We start from the raw sequence: 15,463 nt of genomic DNA on the forward strand, positions 1-15,463 counted from the left end.
GGGCAGCTAGGTCAGTGCCTCGAGAGTCCCCAGAGACCCCAGCTAAGTCTCCACAATCTTTTCTGCAAAAAACCATCAGATTTTACTCAACTGTTGCAAGTTATTTGCATTATACTTTAAAGTAACTGTCCCCAAGCACCATGCCTTATAGCAAAATAAGTAATTTAAAATGCCCAGGCAAAGAAACACAACATAAATGACAAGCAAATTGTATCTAGCCTGTATTTGTGCAATCGATCACCTAAGCTTTGAGAGAAAGACCGACTGAACAGGCAGGAAGATCTCTATCACATCAGTGGATCTGGCTTTCAGATAACCGTGATCTACACCAAAAGACTTACAAACCACAGCCATGCCTTTTTAAGCATCTCTCCCTGAAGATTAAGCTTCCTCTTCCTTTTTCACTGGGCAGCATGTCTGAGACCCAGCAGCAGATAGTTAGAAAAATATCATCTTCAAGAAATAAGATGAGCCTCTGACACCGTAGTATTGTTTTAGAAATCACTGATCTCTTACAAACATCACAGATATTTAAAAAATAAACCCATAAGCCAGTAATTCCACTGTATTTGTCAGGTTTTCCTGATGTCCTATTTTCATATCATCACAGAGGTATTGCAAGGGTTTTACCAAACAAGTTCCTTCATTGCCCCAGCTCCATTTTGCCTTGTTCATTGTAAGCTCTTAAAGAGCCGTTTGGGACTTTATTCATTGCTTTGAGTAAGCAGTAAGTTCATGTTTTTCCCTGTACGGCTTTTAAAATTTATTCAACTTCTTTGGAAGGCTTAGCCACACAAAGTCTCTCAGCTAATATTTGCATTCCTTCCTCTACATGAGTGATTTCTTCTTTATTCCAGTCTAATGACCATGACTTAGTATGCTGATTCTTCTGGATGGACACGTCAGGCAGAAACCTGGCCACTACACTCTTCAGCGTGGCTAATACTTCCTTGTAAGTCCTCTACTTTGCCACATCAGCTAATAGCAACTAATAGCATATTAAAGACTATGATAACGGTCATTTGAGGGTTTCTAACCGTTTCAGAAAACATTCATTCTTAGCATATACCTGAGAGGTAACACATTGCCACCCATGTCTGAGATGAAACATAAAGATGTCTAACAGCAGTACTATAGAATAAAGCTGAACAAGGCAAGAAAAAAAGCTAAACACATTTGAAATCACAGGTATTAAAGATGGATCACAATTACCCAAATTAGAATCTGAGCAATTAGAATTCATGCAGTAACTCAGTTAGTCTTGAAAAACTGTCAGTATGATTTTAACGACTACCAGAAGGCAGGCTTCTTGTCTTGATGAAAGCGCAATGTCCTCCCAGAAACACCGGACTGGGAATTACTTTCTGGGTCATGGAGCCCAACAGATACAGCAATTGGTATATCTCATCCCAACTGATTCGGATTTCCTAGCTCATGAACACCATCCCCATTTCAAAGTCTTCTACCTCAGATGCAATTCTACACAAAACTAGGCAGCCGTCATCCACACTCAAAATTTCTCACTTCCTATGTTGCTATATAAGCACACAAAGAAGTCCCTCAGCTCATGAATACCACAAGTTATTAGAGACCCTGAAAATGCTTGCTTGTGCCTTCATGAAGAATCTCATTTTCTGTCTCAACTGAGTGAGAGAAGACGCAGATCATACCTGTATAACATACACATAATACCTGATACCTGAGTAAAAGGAAACATGGTGAAGCTTTAATCAATGCTATCCAGTACACAGATGAGAGATCAAGAGCTTCTTATCACTGTCTTCACTAATCCTGGAACACGGGAGAAGACAACAAAATTGAATGACAGTAAATTCAAAATTGAGGAAAGCAAGGGTTTCTTTTTCTTGCAAGGCCTAATTAAAAGGAAAAATCTGTTAGTGTGGGGACACAGAAAGTGTACAATTGATAAGCCCAAAATTATTTCCCTGCTGCAATGACTTGCAGTCATGAAGTACCCTACTTGCAACAGGGACAAGTTTTTCCAACAGCTAGTCCCCTGTGCCTATCCAGTGCACACTGAGAAAGGGCAGCTGGTGAAAACTTTATGGCCAGTGGCCATATCATGATGTAGATAAGCAGTTCTGGGAACAGAACGGAGCACAGAAAACCAAACGCTGACCCCTTCCAATTTATGCCTCATCAGGCAGCACTGCAGACAGACCCAGTCTGACCTAGAGGATTTCATGCCCATGCACTGCAGGATTCTTGTAGCTTCCATGGTCCTATGTGTTGGACACGCTCGATGCTGGGGGGGGGATGGACATGACTCAACTGGCAGCATTCCTGTTCCTTTTTTTCCTGACTGAAACGTGTATTTTTTAAAAATCAAGATTGTGCCCAGTATAAACGGTGCTTTCACTAAGTAAGTCACACACAAAAGAAAAAAAAAAAGCCTAGAACACAACGTTCTCCTTTTTTAATCCATTAGCAGGCCTCTAGAGCCCCCAGTGAGACTTAGGTCAATGCATACAAAATAGGCAATAACAAATCAAACTGATAAATGGAGGTCGAAAGGGTAGAAATAATCTATTTTGTAAAGCAGCATGGAAGCAAATCTTTTCACAACTTGTGAACTGACACATGTTGGAAAGGTGTGTCACATAGCCTAAACTACCTCTAGTAATTTATCTGGTGTTCATCCACCATCAGATTTATGCCCTATCACAGCAGATAACTCCTAGAAGGGAGGGAGCAGGAGGTGCTTCACTCAGAAGTGTGCCACCTTCACCCTTGCAGTGCATGCCACAGGTCTAAGTCCTTCCTTCCTTCCTCCTTCAACAAAATTAAAACATCTGCCTTCAGACCCACTGTATAATTTCAGGAACTGCACTCTTTTTTATGACTCTGACCAGATGCAGGAGGGAGTATGTAAGAATGTAAAAGGCCAAGTCATAGGCGATTATATTAGCGTAGTGTGCTGAACAGTTGCTGATCTTTATGTAATTTACTAAACTATGGAAGGGAGTAATATGATGTGCAGACTATTAGTATGGCTATTATGTGACGATAACAAGAGACGTTCAGAAAGCAAGCGGCTGGGAAATACCAGACACGTATTGAACCCATTAACAAATAAATGGCTTGTGTAATGATCTTCTTGGTGTTGCTGAAATAAAATCACTCCAGTTCCCATCTGTCACGCTTTTTATTTCTTCGCTTCAACTCTGCGCTGCACTGCAAGTCTTCTAATTAAACCACTCTAAATCCACATTTAGATGTTCATACAGAATCAGATGCCCAGTAAGATTAAATTTGACCCAAGCGTTTTCTTTGAAACAATGCGTGCAAAGAAACTAGGGCAACAGGGAGAGGCCCCAAACCCATGCAACTGATCTGCAAAGTGAAGACTAGGCTGTGACCAATAATACTTAGGGATGGCTCAGCAGCTCCACAACCAGCACTGCTTAATTAGAGTCCATGAGAGGGCAAGAAGTTGACATTTTAATGGGACATGTGCAATGGTGGCCTTAACCCTGCTTTTCATTCTGTCCTTACTCTGCTTTTCTGACTGTTCACAACTGTACATGCAGGCTACCACAGCAGGAAAAAGTCTGATGAATGAACACTTAAAGAATTGTTTTGCTTAATAATTTAACAGATGCCAGCTTTTTCTTATGTCACCTCTTCCCTGTTCAAATTCATTGCAGCTACACCTACAACAGTGCGTTATGTGTGAAGCTACCAGGCGCTTAAGCATGCCTGCACGGGTAAAAGAGGACTAGAAAAGAGAATGTCAGGACCTCCGCAGCTTCCACTTCAGATCACTGACGTTCCACTCTTCAGTGCACCGAACAGGACGCGCACCCCAGCTACGCTGCCTGTACAGGCACACAGCCTTCCTCCGCTTCGAGCGTCTGGTACTCTGCCAGGGATACATTTGCTATATAGCACCAGTTCTTTCATGTGCTAGTGTGTATTACCTGGATTCACCACAGGATGCGAAAGGGCACTGGCTTTCAATGCATCAGCAATATGTGTGGAGCCGCTGCTTGACACAGCGCTCTGTGCCGATTGTTTCAAAGCGGCAGGGCTGGCGTTCTGAATGTCCTCCTTGGTGACAAGTACCGCATTCAAGACCAGTGCTATGCTGAGCCGTGCTGAACCGCCGCCCTGCCCTCACACCGCACAGGTGGCTCTCTTCCCTTTTCTCTTAGATGCACAGTCCTTGAAGATGCATGTGAAATATGCAGACAATTTAGTGTAGAAAAAGCACATAAGAGTACTTGGGTGCATTTCTTGCATTTCTTTTCCAATCCATTCTGATTTTTGGCACGAAGCCTAATGTTAGGTGCTTGGTTTTGAGATTCAGTTATGATGATCAACTACACTACACCTCTGTCTTTCATACAGACGGATCAGGAAATTACGAAGCCTGCAAAATTAAGTAACATTTAGATGTGCACACAGCTGTGTGCTGGAAAGCAAAGACATTCCTCCTGGGTTGGAACAATAAAAAAGAACATACCTGTATGTTGAGAGTTACGAGCTGCTGCTCGGGAAACCAGTGCTGATATTCCCAAAGAAAATTGTTTGTACTTCCTCTGCTCAATCTGTGCTTGTTATATAATAAATTCTGAGCACTTACCTCTCATAAGTGGTGTAAATCTATGAACGGGTAGTGACAGGAGTTTGAACTACACTGAGCTGAAAAAAGTAGATACCAAGACAGGAAAAAGAGCCACCAAGTGCACAGAACTGGATCATTTGTCAGTAGCTATTGACATATCTGAAATCTGTCATAATGAAAATGCTGCTCAAAGTGACTCTACTTGCTCATTCTATTCCATTTTGAAAGATTTGGCCAATTTGGAAGAAAATCATTAGACATTTCCAATAAAGTCAGTGGGGTTTCAGCACGTGCTCTGCACCTTTACTGAATCAGGGCTATAAAAGCTGGTATTGCTGGACTGCACTCAGAAGAGGCCTATGGTGCAAATGAGTTTTCTTAATATTTAAAGAAAACCTCTTGCCAACCATCCCAATTTAAAACGTGAGTAGGTGAAATAAAAGGAAGGAAAAGGTTATTATTTATAACACAGTGACTATAGTTATGCTGCAGTCAGAGACCAATTACACCCTGGTTACGCTTTCCGACTCCACTAATTCATATAAATGGAGTGCTTGCTACATGACAGGGTAATTGCAGTGTAAATACAATAGTCTTTATGTATCTGGATACTAAAAAAGCACCCGTGTTACTGAGGTGGCAATAAGAAATAATTTGGATATGTCATTAACCTTCAAATTCTTTGAATCAGTGCTAATTAGGATATAGAAAAGCATAACCAAAAATGTAATTACACTGAACTAAGGGCTCAACTGTGCAACTATTAGGAGGCTGCTCATGTGAGTAAGTATGCTTGAGCATAACTAAATCAGGCTGTAAAACACTACCAGGTTTTGTAATGAAGCAAAATAGAAGTGAAAAAATTAATTAATGACGTTTTTCAGCTGTAATGAGTGTGTTGAGGGCTGCTCTCACACTAAAATTCGTTCCCTTGTATTTTGTAGCTGGGGTGTGTGTGTGTCAAATTATGCCAGGAAACCCAGCCTGCCCTCCGAACGCGTGTTAGCTATGGGTCGCGTAACGGCTAGTGTACCCGTTCAGTGCATCCTGCCCTAGAGCTCAATCTTACGATTAAGGCTTTAATTAATACTACAATATAAAGTGTTGAAAACAATAGAGTATTAATGAAAACCCTTCTGTATTACTCCTAATTCTTTCCTTACTCTTTTAACTTCACCCCTCTAGAACATTTCAAAACGAGCGTACAACGAGCGCACACAGGACTTTGTAACGTGAAAGTGCTAATGCTCCCTATGCACATAGTAAAATCTTTGCTAATTCCCTGCTAAGAGGTACTACTACACTTTGTTCTCCTACCTCTGATGAGCTTACTGTAAGCCATTACACCTTCTTAACTCCAGACACCACAATGTTCTTGCATACACAAGTGACCAATTTGCTCCTTGCAAGCTTACAGAAAGAACAACATACAGAACTTTCCGTTAAAATGCTGAAGCAACTCCCCAGTCAATGTAATAGTTTCTTTAAATTCAAAGGCTTACATTCTCATGTTATACTACTTCATGATGTTAGCCTACACCGGTAACAACATATGAGCACACAGGGCAGGCGAGATGTGGATAGCATTGCTGCTATTCTGAAAGAAACGCAACATCAGGAGAAAACCAAAACCGGGCAGATATTTCTAGAAGCCTACACAGATCACCTTCCTCCCACAGTTTATGGATCTTCAGAATTATTCACCTTGAATGGTTAATCAGTGGAATCCACTCTCTTTCAGCAACTGTTTCTTAGCGTATATGCTTTCTGTTAGATGCCTTTTTACATTGGAAAGGGGCTGTACCCCGGCAGAGAACATTGTATTTGACTGCTGGAGTCTATGCTTCCTTCCAGCCGAGTGAGTATTTCCAGCCATTTCCCCTGCTCATTTTGCCTCAACTATTGCCTGAATGACTCCAGCTCCTTTGCAGGTAATAGGAGGAGACATACACAGAAATGGGTAGGTGGTACTAACAATGCTACTCCTTGCCTCACATTCAAAGGCAGCTGCAAGTAGGGGAGCTCTGGGTACTTCTCATCTCTAAGGAATGGGGATTCTCTTGTTCACTCCTGACAAATACTCAGTCACCTCAGCATACCCATAGCTTCCAGAGAAGTGTTGCTTCCCTCCCTGGAAATGCTGAGCCTTTCACAGTACACCGCTTACACTTGTTAAAGATGTACTTGGCTTGCATTCTTCGCTGTGATTAATTGCAGCAGCCTGATGTTATTTTTTCCTTAAACTTTTTTTTTTTAACCTCAATTATTGAGCAGTGCAGAAGCCACTAGAAGTTTCTGCCCCTCCCCCCCCGTTTCTTGAAGTATAATTATTCTTACGCTCTCAAAATCAGTCTGATTTATTGCACAGCAATGCCCCAGAAACACTCACCTATCACAGAATAAGACACAAAGTGAAAAGGAACACACAACTGAGATTTTTAAATCCAGCCTTTGGAAGGAATGAGATACAGTTGCTTGTGCTTGCACACTCATAAAATCCTGGCTTGCAGCACATACATGGAAATGAGGCAGAATGCTTCATTATCAAACACTCCTCGGCAGCCCACGCTCTGACGTGACAGCACGTAATGCAAATATTTACAGCAGAAAGTCCTCAGGAACGATCAGTCACCACCAAATGGCAGCAGCTTATCAAGCAGTAATTCCTGCTGTGGGAAACCCAGCTGAGGCAGCATTTCCACACTAACACAACACAGAGAAGGTCTCTCTCAATAATTAGCTCCAATTTACATAGCGTTCCCAACGATGCTAAGTGTATTTGATGAGTGCCATCCTGATCTACGAGATGGGAACTGTGGCACAAAAGCTCCAGAGGTTCAATGAGCTGTGGTTCTTTGCATCTAATACACTGAGAATGAATGCTTCCAACTTAGTGAAGACATTTGTCCTGAGGCTAAAACATTGATTCTCCACTTACTGTCTTTTAATTGTGATGTATCCAATTTATCTTTTTAGGCTATAAACCCTTATGGGAAAAGGTTATTTTTCATTCTGTATGCTGTTCCCGTGCCAGCTTTATCTTACCGCAAAACAGCCACGTTCAGGTTAAATCATTTTCACAGTAGCAAGATAACACTTTCCTATTGCTAGAATTAATTGCTGTAACATGTATTGTTTTTCTACAATAACGTCTTATGTAAAGACGAATTACTGGTGACAACACTGTGAATAAATGAAGAATAACAAATACAGGAATGTTCCAGATGTTGTAAAAATGTTCTTTTCTACTAAGAAAACTGTTTGCTCATCCATATTGTGGCAATGTTTATGCTTTAGTATTATACACTACTGTGCATAAGTAACGCTGCTTTCAGGATGTCACTAGTCCAGAAAAAAGGAAGTCAGCTAGGATGTTTCTTTTTTCCAGGATTGCAGGTACTGTTTCACTGCCATTACCCCCAGGCCTATCAGCTGCCCCAAATTCACATCTACGCTCCTGCCACGTATGAATTGGCCAAAGTGCACAGCCCTTCATTCCCAGATATTCAAGCTTGAAGATTCACAGGCAATAAAATGTGACAGGACTTTCCACCAACAAACGAACTGCAGGGCATCCTAATCAGCAGGCGAAGCAGCTCTAATAACTGGGTTACAGCGTAAGGAGATAAACTCAAATGGAGCAGAACATGCATAATACAAGAAACGCGAGATGCTACTCAGCCTAAAGCACCATCAGTGCTGTACAAAGACATCCAACTAACACAGCAACTTTTTTTCCCCCTTGGAAGCAGGATTCCTTTTAACTGCCAGTTAAAGACGGTCTCAGCAGCGCGTGAACAAGAATAGCAACCACTTACTTCAAGCCCCCAGCATGACTACTTCCAGCTTCTTTTCCCTTCTCAATTGCAGCAAACTGCAGTCAGACAGACAATGAAGGGTTGTCTGGTTTTTTTGTTCTTGCTTGAATTTGCGGTGTTAGGATACTGCTGGTTATCAGTGTTTGCAGGTTTTGCTGAGAGACAGGACGGGAGGTGCACTGAGCAGCCAATATGCCAGCTGCTGCCCCTGCCACGGGAGGTGCCAGATGCCTGGAGGCTGGGACAGAACCTGCTGGGGTGGCTCTGGCATCAGCTGCAGATGAGTCTGTGCTAGCAGTGAAAACACTGTACCCAGAAGGTCACCTGTCCTCAAATGCTGCCTCTCAAAGGACACCTGCCCTGGATCTTTTTCCCAAGCTATGCCAAACAAAAAGGTTTGCTTGTGTCAAATACAAAGAGCCTTGGTCCCTCTGTCCCCCTACTGACAGCCTAAGCTTCAGAGTGGTTTTGTAATGTTGTTGCTACAATGGCAAAACTCCCTTTTGTTCAAGGCAACCAGCTTTTCAAAAACTTCAGCCCCTACAGCCACGGTAGGATCCCCACTGAGATTTTCTCCCTGCAAAGCTGTTACTTCTAACACACTAAGGTTCCACAGCCACTGCTATAACTCCTACTGACTGCAAAAGAGGAAAACTTTCCAAGCATAGACCACAGAATTCCCTCTTCTAGCAGAAAGGATGCGCAAAAACCTGCCCAGGATCTGAAGATCATTCCCTCTGAGCAAAGCCCTTCTCTGCACCCAGGCCACAATAGTCAAGAGGACCACAGCTTTCACTGGTACCATGAGAAAAGCCATGCCTGGGACCCTGAGGCAGTACTCTGAGTCACTGAAGCAATGAAAGCAACTGAGGAATTTGATGCATCCAATTCAATCATGAAGGGCCCTGTTTGTCAAGTCTTACTAGGATAAGAAGTCTCAGGGGCCTCAGATGACCTGGACTGTCACAGCCCTTAGCTGATCACACACAGGAACACGGGGAAAAAAAACCCAAGCAACCACTTCCCTGCTCGGTTGTGCTCAGATTATTACTCAAGACACAGAAAAAAAAACAGAGACAGGGCTGCCCACCCAGTACACTTCATCACTGTGGAGCCACTGCAAAAGGATGGGGAGGGACCCAGCAAAACAGGTAAGGAATTTGTGTTTACTCTCTGGCTGATGACAAATGAACATAGCAAAGTACAAACCAGAATATCTGCTGCTGCTTTTGGATGAGAATTTTCTGATCATTGTTCTAAGCCATTAGTTAGAAAAAATGCTTTAAAATAGATATAGCAGTTCATTTTGGGATTTCTTGAATATTTTCTCCCTCTATCCTCCACTCAAAAAAAAAAAAAAAAAAAAGGAATTCACCATTACTGAAATTATCGAAAGATGAGTGTCTATGTGTGTTTGCAGTTTTAAGGATAATGTCTGCACTTTGCATGGTGTTACCCATGTCCCAGCAACAGCCAGTACAGAAGCACACAAGAACCAAGAAAGGTCTAGGGCTGGGCAAATCCCTTGTAATTCCCTTCCCCATCCGTGCACTGAGAGTAACACCAATTGCCAATGGTGCAGGATGCTGTGAAAAATCCAAATACTTTAGTAATAAAGGTTGGACGCACGCTACAGAGAGCCAGATGGAGAAAGGCATCTGATGGTTTCAGCTAGGCCTGGAGTTTTGAGGTTCACACTTAGCTGAAAGCCTTCACACAGGCAAGGATCAGCCTAATATTTTTCTTTAAACTCTTAAGGAGTTTTCAAACGTACAGCACTTCTTCTCCTCTTGCACTCATACAGGAGGGTCCATGAAGGTTCATATTGCATAAACATTGCTGTCATTCCTTTGCTTTTGTTGTCTTCACTTAGTATTTGCCTTACAATGCACCAAATACTTATGTCACAAAGCAAAACAATGAAGAGAAAACAACAGAGAAACTGATGCTGCACCTGTAACGCTGCTGGCCTCTCTGGTCTGCAAAGGACACTGGCAAAATTCACAAAGGCTACTCTGCAACCCAGAAAGGCAGGAAAAATTAGAAGATGATGTGAAGAGAATATTATGGCCGAGGACACTGGTCTGGCCCTCAAACAGAATACTGTTACCTGATACTACTTTTAATAATATTTTCCAATCATGTACAGTATACTCACTGAAGGTCATAATACGTAGTTCTCATCTGATCTCTATGAAGACCATGAGTACTGCATGAAGAAGTCTGTCTTTTAAACACAAGTCCTCTACAGGAAAGTGAATGGTTGCATTCTTTCCCCAGTTATATATTTATATATAAAGGCCTCAACTGAAGAACTTGGAGAGATTACAGATCTACATATTACAAAGGCACAAGTCTTCAGACATTCCTCTTAACTTAAAACACATTGCTGATAATTAATAATGAAAGGGTAAGCCTTCCATACTAGACCTGTAAAATTTGCTTAATTTGTTCAAACTCAGGTCTAAGACATGGATGTGAACTGTGTAAAAAATATTCTAAACTGTTAGCCTAGTTATTGCCTTGGTTGGCTGGCTTACCTTTCAGAGAAGACTGGGACTAAATCAATGACACAGATTGTTCCCCCCCATTGACAATAACTGGGGAATTAAGTCCTAAGTGAACAAGACACCACTCACTAGAGGCCAAAAAAACCTTTTCAACATCCTACACAATGAAGATATCCAAGGCCACATCATAATGTTCCTCAAGACAGCTGAAGGAAGCTCTCCAGGCTCTGAAACTGATGAACAGCTTCACTGTGAGCATGTCAGAAAGGTGTATTGAGACATGCATGCCTTTATTCCTGAAAGACATGCAATCAGCCCCTAACCAGCATCAAGTTTGCAGCTACTGTGTGCACCAAAAGAAGGCAAAAAGAAATCACCAAAACTCTTTACATGGGTCAAGGGTGAAAAAATTAATCCTTCCTGGCCCTGGTGCAACTGGACACAACCAACACATAGCATGGGAGACTTTTTAGTCTTTCTAGAAACGTTAACTTGGGACCATAGGGAAAAAGAAAAAAAACCCAAAAAAACAAACCCCAACCTCCCCCCCAAATTTTAATAAATTAAGTTTCAGTGATGTCCACTGAAATTTACATACACCCACAGGCAAGATAGTTCTTTCCTGAATACATCTTCCAGACTAAACAATATCTGAGCTAGTCCTTCTCCAGTGTTGGTTGGACTAAAATTCCTCAGCTTGTGCACATCTTTGCCAAGACAAGCCTGGCAGGCAGCGAAATACTGTCAGCAAGGCCATACAAGCTTTGGAGGTCAGCAAGTCTCTTTAAAAATTGTTTCACTCTCCGGGTGATCAAATTTTCTAAAACTTTGGCCTTTCAGAGCCATTTGAGCCACAGAGCTTTGCTAAGCACTAGCAAATAAAAATTGTTCTCAACGAAGCCTCAATTTGCCAAAACTGTGTTCAGTCCTTTGATGGATTGGGTCCTGAATGCTCACTTCTTCCCACTGATGGGAGCATGTCGCAGTGTAACTGTTCCTGGAACTCAGAGGCTCTGCTGTGAAAATGCTTACACCTTGATTTTGAAAAAAAGCACCTTAAAATAGGAAAATCTTAATCCTTTTCAGGACGCTTACCGTATTTACCATCCAAGGATCCCAAATCCCCTAGAGGTGTCACCTAAGCCTGCAACACTCAGCAGAGAGAAGATAACTTTACAGAATGGGATACAGGTAGGATGTGGGACTTGACCCAAATCAGAGGGGTTGTCTGTGACAAATGAAGAGTAGCTCTTGGCATGCAAACCCTCATCTTAACTGAAAGACTGTCCACTTCTCTGTACCACAGTGCACTGAAGAGCAAATATTATGTTCAGTTTTCATATAAAACTACATAAAGCAGGCAGGGAAAGCAAGGCATAGCAGAGTGACAACAAAGAACATACATGGAAAAAAATAAAAGGTCGGCATAACTTACGGGAGCTGCATTGTTCTTCACTGTGACACTCGGAGTTGTGGCTCGTAGCGCCCCACTAATGCCATGGTAGTATTTGAAGCAAATCTTTGTTTCAGCTGAAAAAAAAAAAAAAAAAAGAATTCTTTTAGATTAGAAGAACTACCAGGGAGAAGCTGCATGATCAGTTGTAGCTCACAGGCACAAGGTCAGCAAGCAATTAAATTGCGAGTGGTTTATTTCAGGTTGGCTGGTGTGACAGGATACCTCCCTACCTCCCTGCCTCCCATCCTCCCCTTTGCCAAAGTGAAATTTAGAGTTTGGCTCCTGGAACTTAAAACAGTTAAAAAGCTAACCTCTTCTGAGCAGCAGATAAAACAGACAGACCTTGGAGGACCTGATCAGCATCCTTTAGTTACATTAGGAAGAAGGAAAGTAGGGACAGAGAGACCCTCCCTATTCAGACATACCAAACACTAATGTACAGAGAAAGTGAGAAACTTCCTTAGGATGATGAGATTACATAGCTGCTCACTGACAGGTTTCACTGAGCCAATTTGTTCTGGTCTTGGTCAAGGCAAGGACATAAATCTACACAGATTAACTGCTCTGTCAGTTACTACATAAAGCATTTTTCAGAAACAGCATAGTACCATGAGACCCCATCTTAGTGTATTTCCATTGACTTCCAAAGATTCAGAGTGAGAAACATAAGCAAGACCATGATTTTGGACTCTCAGTGCTGCTTCTTGCCACATGCATTGGTATTCAGATAAATACATTAAGCGAGGGAAACCCATCTCAATAACTGTATCAAGGCACAGAAGAAGTGAAATCAGCTTCTTGTTAATTCTCCTCTTACAACCCACTTTCTTGTCTGCTAGAAGAAGGAAAGATAGTTTCAGCCACCTTCCCTGTTTGTCTGTAACTACAAATAGATGTGAATTGCTAGTATGTGTCACGATCCTGCTCTCTTACTTGCTTGGAGCTGGTGACCTGCTGGAGCACATCCTGGCCTCGTGCCTGCCTGTAGGCAGGAGTTTTCTTCCACAGTAAATTAGGATGTGAACTGGGTTGATAGGTGCCTACATACATACAGTGCATACCTGCTGTGTCCTGGCTGTATCTAACAGGTACGTGTGTGGGACCTGGAAAATGCTTAAACGTTTAAATAAAAGCAGCATTCACATCTGGCAGTTTTAACTGGATAATGCCAGGGAAGTTTTCAGCTGCTCCGTAATATAATATACTTGAAGGTGCTTTTTGTAATCAAGTTTTTCTTTTACACTTTGCTTTGTAGCTGCTGCTGAGGCCCAGGAAAAACACCAACCTTTGCCTACAGAACGACACCACCACTTACTGTAACTACGGTGCCTATGTAAGAAAATAATAAAAGAATGCCAATGTTTTGACATACAAACTGCATTGCAGTTTTACCACCAGTAACAAAACAAGCAAAATCAATGCAGCTGTAACAAAATATTATGCAATGTTAAGAGCTGGCACTTCGGCCACAGATTATGGTGATCTGCCATTTGGTAGATCCAAGAAACATCCGTGCAGTGCCCTTGGTGGAAGCAAAACGTGGGGATGTGAAAAGTGGTGGAGACCCTAAAAAATGCAGGCCTGAATTGCTTACCCTGATGCCTACAAGTACACAGGAACACAGGAGAAAAAATAAATTCTGACTTGGTTTTTTGAAAGACCAAATAGTTTTAAAAGTGTAAAGCCTTCCTAACTTTTGCATGTGACTTGGGAAACGCAAACAAAAGAGCTTATGCTCCCAAGTAGTTCGAGTGCTTCTCGCTCCCAGGTGGCTTCTCAGTACTCCTCCCTGAGGAGGCATCAGGCATGCGCAGTCCATCAATGAGTGTCAGCGCAGTTAATCTGCCACCATATTTCCCATCCCCACAGTATGTTCTTCATCAGATGACCAGGTGCACATTTCTGCTCACATGGTGAAAACACACAGCACTCCCATGACATGCACAGACATACAGATGTGGCCCTTTTACTGTACAGCACTCCACAAGAAGTGGAACAGGCTACAGAGTCTTTCAGCACCTCCATGAGGAGCTGTGTAGTCTGTCCCGGGGTTTGTTTGCAGCATAGTTGTGAATCAAACTTCTGCAAATTCAAGAGGTTTACTTGAGGTGTCAGTGCAGCTGAGCAAGCGACCTCACTGCTGCACCTGAGAGCAGCAGTTGTTTCCTTTTGGCAGCAAAAAAAGCTGGATGAGCCTGTGGGACTGAAAAACTGCAAGTCCAGACTGAATTTTCACATTGTAATTTTCTCTACAGGATTTTTAACAGCTCAGCAGCTAACTCATTTACTCACTGAGAAGACAGCAAAAGCTGAGGATATCACAATAGCTAAAACATGCAGTTCTCGCCAATTATTAAAATCTTAACTTTCCTCTCCCCTGGAGATGTTTAGTTACAGATTGCTTGGAACATTGAGAGCTAGAATAAAGGGAAGGTGCTCCCCCCCACCCCCCCCCTTTTGCTTTTTTAAAAATTCATTTATTAACTCATACAGTTAAGAAAATATAACTTCAGGTACTAGCCTGTATGACAATGTTCAGACCTCACAGCAGGAAGTCTTGTTGTAGGTTGACAAGTAGGAAATCAGTTACCACATACATTGGGAAACTATGGTTTAATTAAACTAAAAGTATTACACAGAGAGAATAGGAGGAGGATATATATCCTTATGTAGGTATTCTGGGTATGAGTATTGCTTTCAAGGACAAAGGATTACTAAGATGACTGAATATGTATTTAGAAAGAACCACATGGTTATTAAGATTCCTCTCAGTTTCACACAACTATTTCTAATTTAATTTTCAATCAAACTGCCGACATGCAGATGCAAACTGGCAAGAAAGCAACTGAGAGAGATGCAAGTGTCACATCCAATCCAGAATGGTGGCAGAGGTGTAGCCATTCATCAGGCAGTATTTGAGGAGATGATTAATGAATGTCAAAGGTTTCATTCAGAGAGCAGATGTGATAGCAAAAAGTCTTATGGGGGTCTTCACAGCTTGAGAAATTTTGCTCTAGAAACATCAGGGGGAAAACATTTTCCTTGATTCCTGCCCCTCCTTTTTTTTCCGAGATTTTTTTCAGATTAAAAA

General features: G+C 42.0%; 1 protein-coding gene across 2 annotated transcripts in view; it reads right to left on the minus strand.

The window, feature by feature from the left end:
- The window catches only part of HECW1 (HECT, C2 and WW domain containing E3 ubiquitin protein ligase 1), a 262,306-nt gene that overhangs the window by 118,409 nt on the left and 128,434 nt on the right, over positions 1-15,463 (minus strand). For both annotated transcript variants that reach the window (XM_040590899.1, XM_040590900.1), the window contains one exon: positions 12,352-12,446. In XM_040590899.1, the coding sequence (XP_040446833.1) occupies positions 12,352-12,446 (95 nt within the window). The remainder of the gene's footprint in view (positions 1-12,351; positions 12,447-15,463) is intronic.

Source organism: Falco naumanni, chromosome 4 (genome assembly GCF_017639655.2).
Source record: "Falco naumanni isolate bFalNau1 chromosome 4, bFalNau1.pat, whole genome shotgun sequence".
Lineage (NCBI taxonomy): Eukaryota > Metazoa > Chordata > Aves > Falconiformes > Falconidae > Falco > Falco naumanni.